The sequence below is a fragment of the Neofelis nebulosa genome, chromosome 3 (assembly GCF_028018385.1).
Source record: "Neofelis nebulosa isolate mNeoNeb1 chromosome 3, mNeoNeb1.pri, whole genome shotgun sequence".
Lineage (NCBI taxonomy): Eukaryota > Metazoa > Chordata > Mammalia > Carnivora > Felidae > Neofelis > Neofelis nebulosa.
In genome coordinates this window covers 135,174,761-135,197,879 of record NC_080784.1, presented here as the reverse complement: position 1 = coordinate 135,197,879, position 23,119 = coordinate 135,174,761, and the positions used below count along the sequence as shown (strand labels likewise).

Below are 23,119 nucleotides of genomic sequence, written 5' to 3'. Positions count from 1 at the left end.
GTCTTTGAAGTTAATCACTTTGGACTACCCATGTCCAGGTTCTTTCTAGATGCTGTCTGGGGGCTGTCCAGAGTGTGCAGGTCCCACAGAATCAGCCTCCAGGAAGGTAAAGGCTTTCCCTTGGATTTAAGTTCTCTTCTATATCCATATTTACCCTTTTTAATAATCTCACTTGTACATACACCAAGAGATTAAAAACCTGTTACCTTTTCTAAGCCCCTTTGGTCAATTTTGGAACAGGAAATAAAACTGTTTTTCCAAAGGAGATAGGAAGGGCTGAATGCATGTATACACTTAGGCACATTTGTTTGCAGAATGTCTGGAGGAGAAAGGGTATGTTTTTCCTCTTTCCCCATCTTTTGATCAGGGTCAGGCTGTTAGGGTCGGGGCAGAGCTTGAGCCTACACCTCTTAATTTATTCATTTTTCTTGGAGAAATTCAGGGAATGAAGGAGAGACTGTGGTGAAAACCAGGGCCTCCCACAATCAGTTAATATGAAGAATGTTTTTTTCCTTTAAGGCTTTGAGAGAGGATCTTAGGTTTTTTCGGGATTGTCCTAGTTTCACTGGCCGTGTCCCAGATTTCTCTTGGTGAACTGACAGTGGGAGGAGTTTGGTTCTAAATGTGCATCAGAATTAAGAAGGACCTCCCACCTGTCACTTCACTGCTGCTTACTGTTCTTCCCACAGAGCGGTCATGTGAGTCCAGACCAGTGGGAAGGAAGCCATTGCGAAGTCACTCGGTCTGTGTTAGACTTGCTGTGAACTTGGTCTGCATGTTGACAAATGAAGAAAGACTTTGCCATAAAGAATTCTTTGCTCTCTTAGCGATTGCATATGTTTATCTTGTACTTTAGTTGGTATAAACGTGTTTTTGCGATTACGTGCGTCTCTGTAGAATTAAATATCTGTTTTGCTCATCACTCTTCTCTCAAATTATACTTATCCTTCAGTTTTTTCAAATTTTTTGAAAAATAAAAACATTGTGTCCCCATATCTATGTAGAGAAATATAGGGGCGCCTGGGTGGCTTAGTCGGTTGAGCGTCTGACTTCGGCTCAGGTCATGATCTCACAGTCCGTGAGTTCGAGCCCTGTGTCGGGCTCTGTGCTGACAGCTCAGAGCCTGGAGCCTGCTTCAGATTCTGTGTCTCCCTCTCTCTCTGCCCTGCTCATGCTCTCTCTCTGTCTCAAAAATAAATAAAAACATTAAAAAAGAGAAATATAAGAACAGTCTTTAAAAAAGGGAGATGTCTGGGTGGCTCAGTCGGTTGAGCATCCAGCTTTAGCTCAGGTCATGATCTCATGGTTCGTGAGTTCGAGCCCCTCATTGGGCTCACTGCTGTCAGCGCAGAGCCAGCTTTGGACCCTCTCTCTGCCCCTCCCCTGCTCGCGTGTGCGTTCTCTCTCTCTCCTCTCTCTCCTCTCTCTCTCTCTCTCTCTCTCTCTCTCTTTCTCACTCAAAAATAAACATTAAAAAATTAAAAGTAATAGGAGAAAAAAATTAATAGGCGTCAAGTGGATGGTTCTTGTGAAAGAAAGGGAGATACCCTCATTCATAAAATCATCTTTTATTGCTGCGAATATGCGTGTTTTGATTCTTTTATGTTTAAAAAACTTCAGTAATTTGTTGAAGACCATCACTCTTGTCAGCTATTACTTAGACATCCTCCCTTTCCTAGGTGGGAAGAATACTCCTTCCTCAGGCAGAAATCTGTCTCAGTACAAACCTCATCAAATCTAGATTGTCTGTTTCCCTCCACCCCCCCCCGACACACACATGGTGTAGGTACCTGTAAGTCTGCTGTGTGGTATAGATGTCGCCGAAAGTCTAATGACTGTCGTTACTTTGCCGTGTAGTCTTTTCTGTTTTGTCTGCATGACTGTGTTTATAACTGTGTACTTTGTTATGCTGCACTCATAGGGTGACACAGAGAAAGACCATGATAGCAAGAAAGCCAGACTGGAGAAAGAAACCAAGGCACAGCCATCATGTTCATCTTCCCACAAAGATTCTTCTAAAATAAAGTGAGTATAGAGATTAACAACAGCCTTGAAAGGTGATCGAGTCTTCCTGGGTCTTGACTGGGCAAAAACATTTCTCTCTTGCAGTAGGAGTGGATTAACACACACGTCCAGCTCAGATGTGCAGATAGGTTGGTTTGATGTTGCTTTTGTCCATGGAAAAGGACCTTTTAGGAATTAGCAATTCACTGAGCAGCAAACTTGGGTTTATCAAAGGCATTTTAACAGTGGAAAATCTCCAGAACTTCTGGAAACAACTTCTTTCTAAAAGCATTTTAAATAAAAACTAGAAAGGTGCTGCTATTACCCTACTCTTCAGAATTGGAAACCAAGGCACAGAGAGAGAAGATGACTTGTCCGTAGTCACAGAATTCTTGAGAGATGGAACCAGCACTTGAACTCTGAGAGCCTCGGTTCAGCGCTCTTTCTTGAAGCAATTATTAGGAATGTACATGCCTGCTCACTATGTCTCTTGCTTTGGAGAGAGAGGGCCAAAGGGAAGGGGAGTAGTTCCAAGAAGGTATGAATATAGAAAGTAATTGTTATTCACTCTCTGGTTAAGTCAAGAAATCACTTCCCAACAGGACTCGGCAAAAGAAAGCGCATAGTGTCACTGGCTGGGAGCCAGCAGAGATTTGAGAGGGAGTCAGGGAGGGAGGGTGAAGGTGGCAGCTGGGCTTGCCCACTTGTCAGAGAAAAATACAGGTTGGGGAGTAGCTAATAAGACTAACTGGGTTAGGGGAGGTTAGGATCTCTGGCAGGCTCTGCAAGCTTAGTGACAAATTCCACCACTTAATCCATTGTTCATAGATAGAACTAGATCTTTCAAAGGTACCAAAAGTCTCTGAAATTTGGCCTTTCTACAAGAATGGATTTCATGGTCTGATTTCTTAATTTTTGGTGTCAGCAGCCATTTATCTTACAACTAAAACTAAGTTATGTGGTTTGTGTTCTTCCTTAACTCAATTTTGAGTGATGTTTCTTTCCAGAACACCCAGGCCCTCCTCTGAGCCCTCAAAGAAGGAAATGCTTTCCCCCCAACTTGTGTCCTCCTCGTCCTCGTCCTCATCCTCCCAGAAGCCAGCCAAGCCTGCACAAAAGAGGCCAAAGCGGGAAGCGGACCAGGACCCTCCCCAAAGTGCCAGTAGTAGCAAGGGCAGCCACAAAGACTCCTCTGCTCCGAAGCACAGAAGAGTGGAGGGGAAGGGATCTGGAAGCTGTACAGAGCACAAAGTAAGCAAGGGTTGCTGGGACATAGGGAACGGAGTCCATCGATACATGTTTAAATTCCCAGTAAGAGAAGTTCCCAGTGGTGATATTGCAGTGAGTTATTTGTGTTTAAAGTTCTACTTTTTAGAGGGAGAGTAAAAAGATGGTTAATATTCCATGTAAGTTTAGATGTCAGTTTATTCATCTTAAAGTGACTCAGAGGTTGAAAAATCAGAATCAGTTTTTGTGTTAATTTTCTCTCAGGTGATTTGCAATAAAAATTGGTTACTCTGGTTAGTTCTCGGTTTGGATGTTTGATGTCAAATACTTTCACTATTGGTTATAATGGGACAAAATTAGCCACTTTTCAAATACAAGTCAAATACAGCTCTTCTCTTCCCACTAACCTGTGTGTGTGTGTGTGTGCGCGCGCGCGCACGTGTGTGTGTATTGACTAAGAGAAAATGTTATGTTTAGCTTTGTTGAATATCTCTTCTGGACATTCTTGTCTTTTTAGTTCTCAATATAATCAGAACCTACAGTGTCAGTCGAATCTAGCCGGGAAAATGCTAAACCAAGCTAAACTGTGCAGTGCTTGATTTCATCTTTTTTGAACTACTATTTTGGTCTAATTTAGAGGGGTGGTACCTTTAGGTCAATGGTTTTAACTGTTGGAGTGTGATCTGTATGATGATTTTTTTTAAAGGGATCTTCTGGAGATACTGCAAATCCTTTTCTAGTGCCTTCTTTGCCAAATGGTAATTCTAAACCAGGGAAGCCTCCAGTGAAGCTTGACAGGTAAGACCCCGGATGCTCACCGCTCCTGCTTTTTTTTTTTACTTTCCCTCTGCCCCTTCTCTGCTGACTCCCTCCTCTGCCCTCTGTCTCCTCCCATTGCTTTCTACCCTCTTAGTCTTAAGTCCTCTTGCCCCCAGTAGTAATTTCTAGGTTCCTGTGACCCACCCCTGATCTTTGCTTCTCTTTCAGACAACAAGCAGATTTTCACATGAAGGAGGCCAAAAAGTTGAAGCAAAGAGCAGAGTTAATGGTCAGTTTGGCTCTTCTTCCCTTTGGTAGAATGTGTTCTGATAAGTTATCTGTAGTTTGCCATCTCACTGAACAGCGGGGGTGGGGCGGGGATGGTGGGGGCAGGGTGAACATTGGCCACAGTGTAAGTGGGATCAACAGGGTCTTAAGGAACAAGGAGTAAGGGATTCTTAGTGAAATTATTTTCTCTGACTCGGTCTGAGCATGGGCAAATATACAGTGTACCTAGTGACAAGTTTTATATCTAAACGAATGGAAGTTAAATCCACCTGGTAGTGTTTGATTTAATGCATGAGTGCTTCCTTGTGCCACTGAATGAATTCTTTGGATGTGAAAGACAAGTTCTGCTATTGAAAGTCTATGAATTTATGTTCAGCCTGAAACATTTCAAAAGGTGAGATAGTCTGTTTGCCTCCAAAATTAAAACCTTTGAGATAGTAACCCGTGGGAATGCAGACCAAAGGCTGTTAGGTAAAATTTTAAGATGAAGGTAATGATTATACTGTTGGTAAATATGCTTTTTAAAAATGAGCTGTCTTGGGGCGCCTGGGTGGCTCAGTTGGTTAAGTGTATGACTTCGGCTCGGGTCATGATCTCATGGTTCATGAGTTCGAGTCCTGTGTCGGGCTCTGTGCTGACAGCTCAGAGCCTGGAGCCTGCTTCAGATTCTGTGTCTCCCTCTCTGTCTGCCCCTGCCCTACTCATGCTCTGTGTCTTTCTGTCTCAAAATAAAAAAACATTAAACAAATTAAAAGAAGAGCTCTCTTTACCCAGTGGCTGTTGGGACTTCTGGAAAGTGATGCTTTGTGCATGTGCAATTAAATGTGCTTTTACATTTCTGCTGTAGTATAATTAGATAATGTTTGCCCTTTGTTATGTTGAAACATCTGAGACTCTGGGCCTTTTGTTTAACGTATTCCCCAGACCTAAACCCCTGCCAATACCATATATTGAACCTTGTACCATATGGGAAGAACATGGGTTGCCTCTGTTCTCCCACATACAAACCGACCCACACATTCCAGAAGCCCTTGGGGATCGCAGTCGGACCAGGCCGTGGTGGCCACTGAGATCCTGGCCTGGTGCTCTTCAACCCCAACCTAGACATCTCTGCTTAGACTGACTGCCTAGGGAGGGCTGGACTGAGACCCTTTTATCAGCCCCGTTCACCAGGGCAGTATGTTTATCAAGTCCTTACTATGCTGGGTGCTGTAAAAGGGGATCAGAGACAGCCTCTGTAGACCTATCTCCAAAGCTGCCCTGTCACTAGGATGGTCTGAGTCAGATTAAGATGTCTGACTCTGTACCAAATGACAGTGTTCTTCCAGTGTCTGCCTTCTAGCTCTCCAAAGTTGGGGCCAGAACTGTCAGAACCTTTTGCGTTTTGTAAAAGAGCAAATATTCAGCACTTTGTCAGCCGGTTATCTAAAATTTGTCTTGGCAGTGGATGCTTTCAGCGTCCCTTCATTACTAGATCCCTTCATTATTCAAACAGTAGTACAGGGAACTTTGTTTTTCTTTTGCTTTTTATTTATACAGTTGCACATCTTCTTTCTCCCTGCCTAAGCTGTCCTTATATCCCCGGTTGCCCAGGATAGTCCTGATTTATACCTGTTGAATCTCATTTTAATAAATAACAGCTCATTTTGCTGTGAAAATATGCCGGTTTGGACAAAAACCTGAATGACCAGCCTCTTTGTAATTTTTTTTTTTTGTAATATTTTAATGGCACGAGGTCTCAACTACGTCCATTTTGGATTCCAAGGAGTTAAGCTCACAACTGAATACAGAGGGGTGTATTTTATCTCCACATTGGAGTCACTGTTGAGTAGGGAAGTGTGAATACTACTGCTGGAACACTGTCTCCAGAGCTCCACAGGAGCCGGCACAGGAATATTTGCGTTAATGGCCTTAGAAAATAGTTACCTCTAAGAGACATCTTGTTTTGCTATAGTTTCTTTTGTGTATAGGCTAAGGCCAGTATAAATCTTGGAAATTCTGTGAAGGAGTTGGCATTGAATAAATAAATTTCAGGAGTTAAATTCTTACCAATGAAGCAAACCATTAAGCCTCTACTGCTGATTCACTGGAGCTTGCCACTTTGATCTTTATTCTTTCTGTCGCTAATTCTCTGAGCCTACCTGCTCTAGAAAAAGTATTTTAGAACCAAGTTATAAAAAAAAAAAAAACAAAAAAAAAACACAAAAAACTTCTTTAACGTTTATTTACTTTTGAGACAGAGAGAGACAGCACAAGCCGGGGAGGAACAGAGACAGACAGGGAGACACAGAATTTGAAGCAGGCTCCAGGCTGTCAGCACAGAGCCCGATGTGGGCCTCAAACCCATGAACTGTGATATCATGACCTGAGCTAAAGTCAGACACTCAACCGACTGAGCCACAGAGACGCCCCAGAACCAAGTTATTTTAAAAACTTAGTAGCCCCACACTATCTTTCTTTGCTGATATGTCACCATCTCCTTCCACTCCACTTGCATCTTCGCTGTTATTACTTCTTTTTGAACGTATCAGATCGAAAGCCTTGGCAGCAGCTACAAACTTGGAAATGTCATGTTAATCAGTTGCTCTTATGACATGTGGTGCAGATGCCAAGTGTAGAGAAAAGACTGTGCTTATCACAGCCTCAGAGGAGCTGGCTTCGCTCCAGTGAGGGGGCATTAAGTGACACAGTATGCCTTCAGGTTTGGGTGACCACCGGTATCTGATTTCATTCATAGATTTCTGCTTGCCCTTTAAGGGACTCTGCAAGTTTATCCCTGCTAGCCTAGGGGATAGCCTTGTGCACTGAACCCTGACTTCCAGAGACGATGGGATAATCTGTTTGGCTGTAAAATACATAAAACGATTATTGTTAGACATAATATCTAAGATGCTCATAAACCGTAATGTTTTCTACTGCTTATAAGATAAAGTTCAACACATAACAAAGATATTTGTGTCTGCATCAGTCTAGATGTGTAGAAAAATCTATTTCCCAAGAAAATTATGTAATGAGTAATTGCACACTAACAGCAAGGGGACTTATTGCCTTGGTTTGAATATGTAGTTTAAGACTTTGAGAGAACAGTCTTAACAACATTATTTTCTTCTTCCTACCAAATTTTTGCTAAAAGAAAGTTTTCAGCGGGTCAGAGCCAGCAGGCTTTTTGGTTATCATTTTGAGTTCACGCTTTTCCCTGGCCGTAAGTAAACTAAGACAGTTGGAGGGAAATGAAGGTTAAAGAATGTATTTGAGAAACTAAACAAAAGTCTAACAACGACCGTGTTCTCCTCCTGCAGACAGACAAGGTTGGGAAGGCTTTTAAGTACTTGGAGGCCGCCTTGTCCTTTATCGAGTGTGGGATCGCCATGGAGTCGGAGAGCCCGGCGTCCCAGTCAGCTTACTCGGTGTACTCAGAAACCGTAGACCTCATTAAGTAAGTGCCCAGTCATTCTGCCATCTCCCTAAGTACTTCTCTTTCCTCTCCTTTATTGCTTTGATCCATTTGAACTTAGTATGAAGACAACTTAATAAAGGGGAGCCTTAAAAAAGTAACTGATCCAGGACCTCTTCTTGGAGCCCAAACTAAGGGTGTAGCACTTCTAGATGATGCGCTAGAGCAGAGTGACTGAGTCTGGCACTCTCATTTTGCCAGGTTCACTGTGAAATGCCAGTCCTTTCAGGGAGAGGCTGGTTTTTCCAGTTTGGCTTTCTTATCAGCTCACTGTAAGCTCCCTTCCTTATCGACTGCATTTCGGCAGGGGACTCAGTGAGGACGCAAGTCGCAAGTCTACGTGGTTTCCAGCAGGTAGACAGGCCAGAGAAGAGACATGCCCTCGCCTGCTTTTCTGAATGGCTTGAATTACTGCTCTAAAGCCTTGGGGTTTTTTCTGCGCGGTTTTCATGTCTTCACATCTTCAGGAAAATCAGCAGAAAGCTAAGACAGACATAGTAAAATGTCTTTGTGCCTGGGATTTTCTAACTGCTTTTGTTTAACCTGATGTATTTTTATGTTTTCCTATAGATTTATAATGTCATTAAAATCCTTCTCAGATGCCTCAGCTCCACAAGAGAAAATACTTGCTGTTTTATGGTGTGTACTTTTTTTTGTCTAAATAGCATTTGCTTTTGCCTCTTTTGCTGTTACAAAAAAGATTTTAAAATTTGCTTTCTTAACATGGAAATGATAATGAAAGGTGGAACAAAATCAGAAAGTAGTAGGAGGTGTGGTCAAGGGGTTAAACCTAGTGATAGTTACTTTTTATGAAAGGCATCTAGTGCCATGTTACCGATGACTCAGTAGATGGTTTGGTCTTGTAACTTCAACTATGTTCTTGTATATTTGTGTTTTTCCACCAATATTTACTTTTGCTGATAGTGTGAATAGTGTAGTAAGATTGTTAAGATACTCTTCCTAGTGTAGAGGAGGAAAACCCAGTGTGTTCTTTAGGCTATAAGAGATTAGTTAGATGGCTTTCTGTAGTGGTGATACTCGTGTCTGTAAAGTAGTAATGCTTCACTTAAACTTCTGTGTATGTCCACAGCATGCGTTGCCAATCCATTTTGAACATGGCGATGTTTCGTTGTAAAAAAGATATAGCAATAAAGTATTCTCGTGCTCTTAATGAACACTTCAGCAGTTTTTTCAAAGTTGCCCAGGCACCATCTCCATGCGTTGCAAGGTAATGAAGAGTCTAATTTAAATAATTTTCAAAATTGAGTTATTTCTTTAATTACTTCTTGCTTTTGCAACCATCTGTATGACTTTGGCTTTGCAAAGATTGTGTACATCTGTGTGCTAATCTCCTTAAACTTAAATTATTATCATATTTCTACCTTTTTAAGGAATAGTTATAAGTCAACGTGTTGGCTTATTAAGTAATATAAAAAGATAATTACAGAGAACATAGGGTCTTTAGATTTGCCTGACAACAAAACAGAGGCAGAGCCAGTCAGAGCCAGTCTTTTCTCCCTCTAGATAGCATGTTGTCTTGGTGTTTCAGTAAACAAGAACAATCCAGAACTGTATGCCCTCCACCTCCTCTAGGATCTATGACAGTGACAGTGATATTAAGAATGAAGAAAGTTCTAACTAAATTCACACACACACACACACACACACACAAACCCCACCCCACCTTGTGAACTGAAATTGTTCATCTGTGCCATAATATATTGCAAAGCAATTTTTGTGCAGGTGTTTTTAAAATAAAGATAGAATTTTCTTCCCTGTAGCACTTGCCTAGTATTTTTAAAAATTTGGTCATACTCCTTGAAAAATTCCCAGTTCTGGTAAGTTTTGCTATTTTAAGAGTATCACCTAGAAGGTTGCCCCATTTCCAGCGCACTCAAGAGATTCCCATATGGCCTCTCAAAAAAAAAAAAAGTCCTGATTGAGAAGTGACTTCGTATCTCTGAAAATTTTCATGACCCTCACCCCTGAGATGTCAGACACATTATTTGAGAAAACTTCAGTTTGTCCAGTCACTATATAGCAAGCCACCTCTGTACCAAACCTTGTTGTTAGGTACAGGGAGTATAGCAGTAAACAAAGCAGGCAGGAATCTCTGCCCTCATGGAGATTCCACTCTAGTCTTTCAGAATGCACACTCTCCTGGAGACACTTCGGGTCCCTACAGGCCCCCCGAGGGCAGACATACCCAGTCGTGAGGCTCCTGCCACTGGCCCATCTTCCCATTACTTTTTATGTGTAAGTGTTCTCCTTGTGTTTCGCATTTGATGCACATCAAGGCGCTCATTAACTTGCATGTGCAGGTGTGCAGGCAAGATGAGAGCAAAGAGAAGACTGTGACTCCCCTGACGCATAATACTTCTTGCTCAGTCTCCTCAGAGGCTGTCCTGTCCTCATCCAGTCATTGGTTCGGCAGATATTTGTCAAGAGCCCACTCTTTGTGCTAAGTGCTAGAAATGCAAAGGTTGATAAGAAATGGTCCCAGCCTTCAAGGAAGGAAAAGGAATAGACAGAAGGGTATAATGGGATGTGATAAATGCAATGGATAAATTGATAGGTAAATGCAAAGAGACGCGTTCAAGTGGTGGCCTAAAGGAAGCCATGATGTTTCCCTAGTGTCTAGAAGACTGCCGGGTACGGAGTTTTACTCAGTAAATGGGGAGGATGAAAGAATGAATATATAGAAGGTTAGGACCATCTTCACAGGGAAGCATTGTCTTAGTAGAAGTTGGAATTGAGGGTGGGGAAAAGGAGGGTTTCTGGGCTGAGGGGGTAGACTGTGTAAATGGAGTAGGCATACTCAGAATCCAGATTTGCCTGCCTGATTCTGTGGAGGACACCTTGCCTCTGTCCTGTTAATTTCTCTACGGGGGGGGGGGGGGGGGGCATTTTGTTGTATTTTATGAAATCCCCAAATATTGAAGGTAAAAAAGGGTATCTCTGATCTGGTGGGAGCGATTGTCATTTTGGCTAATACACATGGAAACTTTGTAACTAGCACTGTGGTCCCAGAGACAAGAAATCCGTAATCTGTGGGTTTAGATGACTAACCAGTTCTTTTCTTCACCTTTCAGAAGTACAGGCACACCGTCCCCTCTTTCCCCAATGCCTTCTTCTGCCAGCTCCATGGGTTCCCAGTCAAGTGCTGGCAGCGTAGGGAGCAGTGGGATGCCTGTCACCATCCAAAACATGACATCTTCTTATGTCACCATCACTTCCCATGTCCTTGCCGCCTTTGATCTTTGGGAACAGGCTGAGGTCCTTACGAGGAAGAATAAAGGTAAATGGCTCTGCTGGTAATTCCTGGGGCAGGGGGCTTGGGAGGGAAGGATGTTGTTGGTTTGTATTTTATGTGCATTTTATCGAAGAAAAGGAAATGTGTAGGTATTTACTCTTTTCACATTTTGGCCATTCTGCTCCATCACCTACTCACAGTTCTTTCTTGAGCTCTGGTGGCATGGAGCCAGATTTCTGTGGCTCAATCTTAGCAAAATTAAGTTAGGAATGGTTTCGGTACCTTGCGCCTTCAGGAGTTCTGGCATTGTTATTTCAGCCTGAACTGAAACTCCAGCACAGGGACAAGGGACAAGGCAGGTGAAGAAGGAAGGCTCCTGGCCGTCTCAGGGCACAACAGATGGCGCGGTGTAACCTAAATATGGAGTTGCCTGCTTGTTTTCAGTGTGTGTTGAGAAAAATGGTTAGCGACAGCGGAAAAAATACGGCATAGTGGACATTCTTGAGACTCCTTTGAGAAGACGGCCCCTGGAGAAATGCAAGATTTAGGAGACGGTATAGGGTGTGCTGTTAGACCGCTCTGTGGCAGTGCCAGTGACCACTAAGGAGATGCGTATATGTAAATGCCACATTAATGCCATTACATATTTTTTCCTGGCTGCAGGGAAGGCGGTGGCCAGCTGGCTGTAGCCACTTAATTTTCTCATAGCCTCTTAGAACTTTCTTTCCTAGCAAACAAATGATGCTTTTAACATGTTGGGATTGTTTTGTTTTGTTCTGATTCATGCATCTGCTGATCCAGTAGTATAAATAGGGTATTCTCCAACACCAGCCACTGTGCCAGGTATTATGGATTCAACTCTAAAACCAACTCAGTTCTTAACCTTTCTGGTCTAGCAGAGGGGTGTGAACTAGCAGGCCATTAGAGTAGATCGTGATTTTTTTTTTGCCATGATGAAGTACAGAATATTGCAGGGATACAGTTGCTGGAACTTTGACTCTTTATGTTTCCTGTATTATTTTTGTGTATGAAAATGTGTTTGCTTAGTTTTGGTTTTGCTTTGTTTGCAGAATTTTTTGCTCAGCTCAGCACAAGTGTGTGTGCCTTGGCCCTCAACAGCAGTTTGATGGATCTGGTGCACTATACAAGACAGGGTTTTCACCGGCTAAAACAAGCAACCAAAACACCTTAACGGAGGCCCAAGTTGATTTGATGGCTTGGGAACTTTTTTGCACATTGAAAGCCTCAAAAACAGTTCAGACATTTGTCTCATCAGGACACCAAACCAAGAAGAGAAGCACCGTGAGATGGCCAGGACATTTGTCCACTTAAACTTTCAAGAACTTAAGTGATCATTGGTTGGACACGGTGGTTATGCAGGAGCAGAATGAGGAGGCTGGCCTCAGAGATGATCTTGCCTTCCCTAACTAAAGGACAGAAGTGCAATGTAGACTTAAGTGGGCGTATGAGTGGTCTAGAAACATTTCCATACTTTTTTTAACCAGCAGGATGCAAATTGCAAATGAAATGAGGAGAAGCAGTTTCAGCTCTGAGAGCAAGTTCATGTCATCTCAGTAGCCACCTTAGTCCATTCCCAGAAGGAAATTTTTTAAACAGTGAATTTTGGTGTAGGGTTTTGTGGATGATTTTTTTTTTTCTTTTAAGTTTAGGGGGGAAATACTTGTTTAGTAAATTCTAATGGTCATCTATAAAGCGTAAGTTGTGAAGGACTCCACTGTACCCCACTTTCTGCCCGTGAACAATCACTTTGATAATACCAAGTATTGTCATAATTTATAAAATTGAAGGCAACTCCCCCCCCTCCCCCGTCCCCATCCCCCAACCCTCCTGTTGCCTGGAGTACCGCACGTTCACCCCAGCTCCGATTTCTCAGTCACTGCTGCAAGTCCGCCTACACCAGAGCTGCGGAGGGAGGGGCTACCGCACACCGGGAAGCCATCTTGAGATCGCATGCGCAATGGAGGACACGGCGCTGCCATCCCCACCACCCCGCTTCCGTGAAAGGCAGTCACCATTGACTATATTATGAATTTTCTACCTTGGGGAAGAAGGGAACCAACGTTTATACCTGACCAGATGATGGCTAAAGTGCTTTTTAATGTTTATTTGAGTAGAGCTGGAATTTGAGGTGCTGATCTGTGGTCTACAGTTATGTGGTAACTCATGTTGTCTAACCAACTCAGAATTTTGTCAGCAAAGAAAAATGAAATCTACTTCTTAGGCTATATTTTTCTGCTACAAATTATTTTATATTTATAGCAAAAAGTAGACTTTCTGAGCCCTTGATTGTCTACGGTAAATCAACTCCCTGAGAGGATGTGGGGATTTGGGTGGTTAATTAGACTTAAAAAAAAAAAAAAAAAAAAAAAAAGTCACCACATGCCTTCACTCCAAAGTGTTCTCAGTCAACTAGATTTGATTGGATTAAAGAGGAGCTGTGGCCTTCCCATGTGCTGTTAGTGCCATGTTATAGACATTTAACCAAGTTCATTTGGAATGACCTAGAATGAAAACACGATCAAAATTCCCACATAACCATAAGCACAGATTTTTTTAATTAAAACTTTGAAGGTTATTGGAAGCATTGTTTTGAGTGCAGTGTTTTTAAAAGCCAATTCTTTATATCTCTTTTAGAAGTAGAATTTGCACATGTACTAAAATTGAGGAGTGAGTGTTACCTCTGTAGTTGGTTCATTTTCCACTACCTTTACCCCATTCTGCCCCTCTACATTTTGTTTCCTACCAAGAACGTTTTGTCATTTTCGTATCATTAATGAAGAAGGGAGTAATGAACAGGTTGAAGGTCCATATGAGGAATGTAAGTTTTGGTCTATCTTTAAAGGGATGTGTAGAGGGTGGGAGTCATGATTATTTTTCACATATGAACTGTTTGTGTGAAGCTGTTCCCTCAGTGTCTTATCCAACCTATTTTGTTACCAGTAGCTAGTTCAGAGGTTTGTTACCTCATGTTTAGGTTAAAGCCGGAGAATTACGGCAGTAGTAATACCTGAGCGTAAGAATTTGATGTGTGATTTCGATGGACAGATTACCTTTATCGATGTTCTAAAGCACGGCCATTTAACAAAACTTTTTGTTAAATGAACAGTAATTGCCTGGTGGGTTGTGGCATTGTGTCCATCTCATAAAATGTGGGAGACCAGACACCAGAATCAGCTTTATGTGATTATTTAATGCCTTTTTCCCCTTATTCACTTGGCCTTCCCTCTCCCTTTTACCCCACCATTCCCCAATGCAAGTCACCTGTCAGTTTGGAAGTGTGTGTTTTTTAGGACAGGTTCTGATCTATGCAGATTGTGTTGGAGAGAGAGAAAGAGAGAGAGAAAGAGTGTGTGGGTGTGTGTGTGGTCTTCCGGTGAAAGACAGTGCTCCTGTGACTGAAGACGTTTCTAAGTCGATTTCTCAGCCACTTGTAAAAAAATAAATAAACCTGATTGCTTTTTCAGTGGCCTTATTCCTTGTGTGTAGCGTTGCCCCCACCCTGACCTTTATATTAAAAATTTATTTGTCCCTTGAAAAAACATTAATTTGCAGAGATCAATTTGTAGTATTTTGATCATGGAATATTTCTGATTCTTACTGCATTGTACCTAAAAGAGGATTCCCAATGGCTACTTTTAAAATAGAGTATATGAAAAATAGTGGCTGATGAGTCCTTAATGTTCATAAGGTCTTTTTCCTGTTACAGTTGTATATAGAAGTCTAAAGAATTTTTAAAATCGCTGCACTTTTTCACTGCATGCTTAAATTCCCAAAGGCAGATTTTTTGTACTGAGGTAGATGGTTGAAAGGACTAGATTATAAAATGAGACAAATACAAAACATCTTAAGAAGTGAAAATCTTGCCTTTGGCACTACAGTTGTGTGTGTGTGTGTGTGTGTGTGTGTGTGTGTGTGTGTGTGTGTGTGTTACTAAGAAATGGAAGAACACTGTTTTACTTTTTAAAATGTTGAATGTTTCTGTCCTTTCTGGAGATAATTAAAATGTGAATCACTGAACTTGAGATTTTAGCCAGACTAGGGGCCCTGCTAAACAATGAAAAACACTTCACTGAAATTTACCAAATCACACTGGGTTAAGAATGTGAAAACACTCACCACATGCTGGCTGTGGTGAGGAAGTGGGGGTCCAGCAGGTATAGTATCAAGAAGAGAACTGCAATAGAATGGTTTATCTGACATACTCAGTACTGAATGAGACTGAATGAGTCTGATTTTTTAAGCCAAAAGGACCTTGATTTTATAGATCTGTTTTGACCAAAATATTTAGCCTTTTCCTGTAGACAAATTAGAACACATTTATATCCTTTAATTCCAGATCTCAGGCTGTTGAGAAGCTAACAATTGACCCCTTTCTGGCTGAAAACTTGCCTTAATTGGTACCTTAAATATTCATGTTAGAATTGGGAGCTTATTACTCTTGTTAGGTTTCCTGTCCAATAATTTTTAGAACTAAAAAGATTAACCATTATGTCCTCCAAAACGAACAGCTCTTCTTATATCTGATAGATGAAAGGAGATGTGTGTGTGTGTTGTATGTGTTACATAAACATTCACACACACAAGAATATGAGGCTGGTTGAATTGGATGTATTTACTGTGCCTTTGTTGACCAAACATAATTTTGAAGTAATGGTAATTTGGGGATAATGCTGTATTTATTTTGATACGGCTTTAAGACCTGTTAATGTGGGTCTTAAATGTTAATGTGTACCTTTGCTCTTCTGCTTCATGGAGTGTGATGCATATTTGTATACCTTAAGGTAAATGAATCCAATAAGGCTTGATTCCATACCTCCTATCACAGATTCTACTTTTTTTTTAAGGATTTGTTTTCCCAGACACTACACAAATCTTTGAAAAACTTTGCCACTTCATCTACTACACTCTTTACTATCAATTACCAACATTTAAATTTTGCAAGAATATTTGGGCTTCTTTTAGAAACAAATGCAGAGATTCACTCCCTGGAAAGTGAGTTCTGCATAGTGGCCATGGAGGAGGAGTGTCAGGATTATGGCGGTACTTACTCCTTTGTTCCCTTTCTGTGGTGGGTTGCCTCTTTTCATTGTTTTTGGTTCTATTGAGAATTGATGTAAGGTTTTTTCCTGTGCCTTTTTTATCTTCTGTCATTTTGTTTGCTGGAGGTGGACTGGCAGAATAACATGTCGGGGGATTTTCCTTCAAACATTGCAAGTGGTATTTCTACCGTATAAACCTCCAGTATGCAATCCAGTTGTGTTGGTTTCTTGGTGACTAAGAACGATGACCACTGGCCATGTTCTTTAGTTTTTGTGATGAGTTGAGAAGCACCATCTACTTAAGGGAGCTGTGAATTTCCTGTCGTCCTAGGGAAATCACAATATGTTCCACTGTGCGCCAGATATCAACAGGTACTGTGATGGGCAGAAAAGTGCCTATATTTCTCTACCCACAAGGGCAGGAAGAAGACCTACAGCTCCCCGTGAGCCTAGATGGTACTATATTGGCCTGGAAGGACAAGGGAATAAGACCACTGGCAGCAAGGTGGCCATGCTGCCCTGGTGAGACCGGGCAGTGGCTGACCTAAGGAAGATAACTTGCTTTGCTTAAAAGTAGATGTTGAAGTGATGCTTAACACAGGCAGTATTAACTTCGCCTTTTGTTCAGGCCATCAACATGTATTGTTAAAATTACTGCACATCCCCCCTCAGATATCAAGTATACACTGTTCATGTTGGTGTGTGTGTGTGTTTATAGGCATGTGTCCCAAATCTTTTTGTTGTTTTGTTTTTGTTCTTTTTTTTTCTGAATGTGATCATGTTTTGGATGATACCTGAGCAGGGTTGCCTTTTTTTTTTATTTATTACCATTATATATTATATTATATTATATATTTGTTGCTTTCTTATAACTTTAGAGGAAGTCAAATCTTGGTATTAAAATTGTTTAAAAAAGGAATAAAATTGTCCAGTTGATAAATGATCACTGGTCTAAAATATGAATTTTTCTTTAGTTATTGTGGAATAATGTGCCAGCTGTCTAGTCCATACAGTGATTTTGTATGTAGGATAGGGAAGCAGTGATGCTCTCAATGGGAAGATGTGCAACACAAGGGGACTCCATGTATTTTATCTACTTCAGCAATGGAACTGCAACTTGGGGCTTTTGTGAATAAAATTTAGCTGCCTTGTATAGTCCTTTGAAAGAGACATGTGATCTGTGAAAATTATAGTTTTCTTTTTTTAGAAGAAAAATTTGCAAAAGATCTTTCCAAAGATAACTGTGCCACAGATCTTTTGTTTGTTCTCTGTAATGAGGATTAATTGCTGTTTAAAAAAAAAAAACAAAAACATGTAATTGACTTGTTAATCTTCAAATTGTTTCCTTTTCACAAGAGGATCGAGCTGTAAAAAAAAAATTAATAAAAATTTAGAGAAATTGTTGGGGTTGAATTCATGCTTTCCTTTTGCTTGAATAAACGAATTCCTAAAATTGCCATATATAATTCCCATTATATAGCCAAGGCGCGAGACTCACATGGTGGAATAACATGCCGTTGTTCACAATATGTATTTATTGTTAAAATGGGAACAGAAGTGGGGGCAGAGGGTGCTCATCCTTCCCTTTGATTTATTTGCAAGAACTTCAGTCACAAATTAGCTTGATACCACCACTGTGGCATCTTTTCTTTCTGACCTCAACTGCCCGGTGCAATGGTGACCATAATTTGCCTATTTTTAACTTGTTGCGTGGACAGATTTGTATAATGTTAGTATTGAAAGGAATCTAAAGGCATATGGTCTGTCCTCCCTTTGTTACTCTGAAGGCGCTAATGTTTTACGCCAGTGGTTTTAGAAAATCGGCAAGAACCTAGATACTGAAATCTGACTTGGCGAATTTGAATTCTGGCCCCTGAGTTTGCTATGTGTCCTTGGGCAAGTTGTTTAACCTCTGTGGGGTTTTTTCATTTATAAACTTTGTTGATTTGGTATGTACCTAGTAAGATGGTGAGGATTGTACAAGAGGATATGGAGAGTGTTTAGCATAGTGCCTGGCATGAACGCTCTTAAATTGGTGGCTCCTTTAATTTATTCCTTCCCCTTGCTGCACCACACTGCCCACAGCTACCCTCCAGCCTCAGACCTCACTACCCACCTCTTTTTCATTTTTTGTTCCTTAGGTTAGGTTGACCTCTACTTATATTGGTCCTAATGAATAGATACCCACCCTCGGCAAGCTTGTGGTAAAGTTGACAAGCAGCAAGAAATGGTAAGCATGCAATGGCAAGTGTGGGAAAAGGGAGTGTTTCAGTCATTAAGAGAAGGGAAGGGATCTCTAGGGAAGAGCTCTCATTTGAACTAAGCCTGGAAAAATGGGTCATAAAATCTCTGGTTTTCATCTTTTTCACAAATGCTATCCGTGTCCTATCTTGTCCATTATAGATTATCAGTAGTGGTTGTCCGTTGCATGGTTGTAACAGTTTATTTAACCAACCTTGTTAGACATGGAGATTATTTCTAAGTAGGGGATATTATAAAGAATGCTTCCACAAGCATCCCTGAAGCAAACTGTTTGGACAGATTCAGCACTTAATATTGTAGTATATTATCCTTAGTATATGTGTGCATGTATATGTTTATGCTGAATTAGATTTCAGCCCTAAAAAGTTGAGCATGCATTTCCCAGGACATTTTCCAATGTCAGTAACATGTTACCAACTAAGAAAACTTTTTCACAAACATCTAAAGTTCAGTTCATGTTAAAATTTCAGCATTTGTCCCTGAAAGGCCTTAGGGCTTATTTTTCAAACCAGGATTCAGTCAAGTTTCATGAATAACATTTATTATATTAAAAACATTTGTGTGTTTCCACTAAGTGTCCTTTAATTCATTCCTCTAACTTCTATATTTCCTGCAAACTGGATTCAGTCTTAGACTCTTGATTATATTTGAAAAGACCCTACAGAGTATGTGGTATACTTCACACGGTGTTACATCAGGAGACACCTAAACTCTCCAGTGATGCTAACTTTGAGTGAGTGGTTAAGATATGACCACCAGAACGCTATTGTAAATACAGGCTTTTTCCTGTTTCAACATCTTCCAACATCCAGTTATTTTAGCATACATTGATAATCCATTGCCTTTCCGATTCTAGATATCATGTTTAGAAAATGCAAAGGGCGGGGCGCCTGGGTGGCTCAGTCGGTTAAGCGTTCAACTTTGCTCAGGTCATGGTCTCGCGGTTCACGGGTTTGAGGCCCACATCGGGCTCTGTGCTGATAGCTCGGAGCATGGAGCCTGCTTCAGATTCTGTGTATCCCTCTCTCTCTGGCCCTTCCCAACTTGTGCTTTCTCTTTTTTTTCTCTCAAAAAATAAACATTAAAAAAAAATGCAAAGGGAAAAGTTACCTAATTTGATAGATGGGAAATAGTATCTTCTGATGTTTTCATTCAGATATTATTCCTGTGGTACATAGTTTTTTTCCCCATCACATACCAAGTGGCCATTTGCAGTGCATGGGTTATGTGACCAGTACCCCAAATCCAGTTCAAGTGTCCAATTCAGTAGATGTGGGGAAGGTTTTCACCGAAATCATGTAATGAGTTCACCATTAGGAAGGGTTTTGTTAACAAAGAGAGAGGATGCTGAGCAGAAAAAGGAATAGATGACTTCCCTTCAAGCTATTAATCTTTTTCCTTTTGATTTATGTATTTACGATATTAACCTCTCCTTATGTTATAAAGGTTTCCTCCAAATTATCTTTTGCTTTTCAGTTTTTATTAGGGCCCTTTTAAGCAGAGCTTGTTTAGTTTTAAGTAGGCCAACTTCTGCCAATGTCTTTGCAGTTTCTGCTTCTGGTGTCTTGTATGTGTGGGCTGCTTCCCAGACCCTGAGAGGCTTTGTATTATTTAAAACCAGCAACAACTCTGAGGTAAGTAGTAATTTCCCTCAGTGGCCTTGTTAGTATTTGTATTAGCAAGTATTTAGGCACTTGTGGAGCCTGAATTATTTAAATAGATATTTGTTCACGATTTACCAGAGTTGTTGGAAATGTAAATTGTCACATTCCAGGCTACTTTTACTTAGGACATCTAGGTGTTTAGAACCCTCCAGTCCATTCCAAACAACTTTGAAGGCCAGCGGGTGTTTACCGTAATATAATCAGAATTTTATCTGCTGTTATTTTGGCTGTGCTTAGATAAATGTACCCCCGTCTAGTCTGTTTTGTCTTAGAACAGGACTCTTTCGGTGTTTGCGGTTTCCCTGTAGACCACACTCCGCTGACATCAAGGCTCTGATAATAAAGACCTGTGCCCTTCTAACTGACTGCAGGGTGGACCTTGAATGCTTTCTAAACAGACAATTCTATTTTAGCTTCAAAAGACCATGTGCTTGCTCTGGATAAGTGCTGTAAATCACCCTTCTCTGTTGCTGCAGCCCAGTCCTAACATCTTATTTACCTTATTTCGTGTGTAGGCGGCAGAAACAATTATGCGTTTGTATCTCTCTACTGCTAAGTATTCCTATAAATTATCATCTAAGCAACAATACACACAAACAGGCGTACGCACACACATTTTTCTGTAGGTACATACACGATTAGATGTGAAAAATGAGTTGTACTCAACTGCATGGGCCTTAGAAAAATGTCTTCAGTTAACTATTCAATTCCCTGCTTTTCTATCTTTGTCCTACAGTCTCTGAAGAAACTCTTCCTGCTGGTAGGACTTAGCACGCAGGATTGTAGTTGAGGACTTTACAAGCATCTTAAGGGAGTGATATGCTAGAGTGGCTTTGCAGAGCTTCCCAATCATGTAAATTATTTTGGATTTTTTTTTTAAATCCTGTTTTCAACTGATCTACAGATAGGCCATTAAAAGAAATCAAATGAGGGGTTCCTGGGTGGCACAGTGGGTTAAGTGCCTGACTTACTGCCAGCTCATGTCATGATCTTGTAATTTGCGCGTTTGAGCCCTGTGTTGGGCTCCACACTGATAACTCAGAACCTGGAGCCTTGCTTCAGCTTCTGTGTCCCCCTTTCTCTCTGCCCCTGCCTCCCTCTCCCTCCCTTTCTCTCTCTCACGCACTCAAAAATAAACCTAAAAAAAAAAAAAAAAAAAAAAAATCAAATGATGGGGCATCTGGGTGGCTCAGTTAGGAGTCCAACTTTGGCTCAGGTCATGATCTCATGGTTCATAGGTTTGAGCCCCACGTCAGGTTTTGTGCGGACAGCTCAGAGCCTGGAGCGTGCTTCGGATTCTGTCTCTTTCTCTCTCTCTCTCTGCCCCTCCCCTGTTCATGTTCTGTCTCTCTCCCTCAAAATAACATTAAAAAAAATTTTTTTAAATCAAATGACATAAAAGCATGTAGAGCAAAAACTACAAGAGCAGGGGCAGCTGGGTGACTCAGTCGGTTAAGCATCCAACTCCTGATTTCAGCTTAGGTCATGATCTCACACTTCGTGAGATGGAGCCCTCCATTGGTCTCCGTGGGCTGTCTGCTGACAGCGTGGAACCTGTTTGTGATTCTCTTTGCCCCTCCCCTACCCGCACTTGCTCTTTTTCTCTCAAAATAAATAAACATTTAACAATCAACAAAAAAATCACAAGGGTAAACGTATTTCATCCATTTCCCTCCAGAGCTAATAGCCATTACTTTTGGTGCATCTCATTCCAGAACTCATTGCGCACTTATACGTTGTTTTTAAACATAAATTTGGAGTATATTTTGATTCTTTTGATTTTATATCAGTGTTTTTATGGTAATCCTATTTTGGATGCAATATATTGTGTAATAAGGATATATCTCCCTTTATGTAAACATTCTCACATTATGCATACAAGCCTCCCCTGGGCCTCTGCCGTTATTCTGTTACAAACAGCTGTACTGAGGAATCTTTTCTTTTTCTTTTTTAGGAATCTTGATAAACACATCATTGTGCATTCTTTTAAGTATTTTTACAGGATAAATTTTTGTAAGAGGGATGTCTCAGTCAAAAGTGAAGTCAAATTTAAAATTTTTGATGTTACCAAACCTACTTCTCCCAAAAAGCTCTTATAGCAACTGTGGATGGGTATACATTCTTTCTTTTTTTTTTTTTCTTTCATTATGATATGTGTATTCTTTAATCCTCCCCTCCCCACTTACTCTCTGGTAACCATTAGTTCTCTAAGTTAAGAGTGTTTCTTGGTTTATCTCGCTACCACCACCCACCACCGCCTGTTTTGGGCTTCTTTCTTAAATTTCACACATGAGTGACATATGGTATTTGTCTTTTCTGACATTTCATTTAGCATTATATTCTAGCTCTATCCGTGTTGCAAATGGCAAGATTTCATGCTTTTCTATGGCTGAATAATATTCTGTTGTGTATACAACACATCTTTATACATTCATCTTTATACATTCATCAGTAGGCACTTGGGCTGCTTCCATAGTTTGGCTATTTTTAAGTTTTGTTTGTGTGTGCGCGTGTGTGTTTTGGTTTTTGGTTTTTTTGTTTTTTTTGTTTTTTTTTTTGGAGAGAGCACATGTATGCACACATGCATGAGTGGGGATGGAGAGGGAGAGAGAATCTTAAGCAAACTCCATGCTCAGCACAGAGCCCTATGCTTGGCTTGATCCCACGACCCTGGAATCATGACCTGAGCCGAAATTAAGAGACACTCAACAGACTGAGCCACCCAGGTGCCCCTATAGTTTGGCTATTGTAAATAATGCTGCTATAAATGTAGGAGTGCATGTATCCTTTTGAATTAGTGTTTTTGTATTTTCAGGGTAAATGCCCAGTAGTGTGATTACTGGATCATAGGGTAGTTCTATTTTTAATTTTCTTGAGGAACCTCCATACTGTTTTCCAGAATGGCTGCACCAGTTTGCATTTCCACCAAGAGTGCAGGAGGGTTCCTTTTTGTCCACATCCTTGCCAACACTTGTGGTTTTGATTTTAGCCATTCTGAGTGGTGTGAGGTGGTATCTCATTGTGGTTTTGATTTGCATTTCCCTGATGATGAGTGATGTTGAGCTACTTTTCATGTGTCTGTTGGCCATCTGAATGTCCGTGAAGTGTCTGATCAGGTCTTCTGCCCATTTTTAAATTGGGTTGTTTG

At 40.9% G+C, this 23,119-nt stretch overlaps 1 protein-coding gene across 7 annotated transcripts in view; it reads left to right on the top strand.

The window, feature by feature from the left end:
- AFF1 (ALF transcription elongation factor 1) overlaps positions 1-18,607 on the top strand; it is a 255,761-nt gene extending 237,154 nt beyond the window's left edge. For 6 of the 7 annotated variants that reach the window (XM_058721978.1, XM_058721977.1, XM_058721979.1 and 3 more), the window contains 9 exons: positions 1,922-2,025; positions 3,012-3,255; positions 3,938-4,029; positions 4,219-4,279; positions 7,578-7,714; positions 8,303-8,371; positions 8,823-8,960; positions 10,825-11,030; positions 12,056-17,458. In XM_058721978.1, coding sequence (XP_058577961.1) covers positions 1,922-2,025; positions 3,012-3,255; positions 3,938-4,029; positions 4,219-4,279; positions 7,578-7,714; positions 8,303-8,371; positions 8,823-8,960; positions 10,825-11,030; positions 12,056-12,177 — 1,173 coding nt within the window. In that variant the 3' untranslated portion in view covers positions 12,178-17,458. Of the gene's footprint in view, positions 1-1,921; positions 2,026-3,011; positions 3,256-3,937; positions 4,030-4,218; positions 4,280-7,577; positions 7,715-8,302; positions 8,372-8,822; positions 8,961-10,824; positions 11,031-12,055; positions 17,459-18,186 lie in introns of those variants that run through there. The other variant, XM_058721981.1, reaches the window with a different exon arrangement.
- The last annotated feature ends 4,512 nt before the right edge of the window (positions 18,608-23,119 follow it).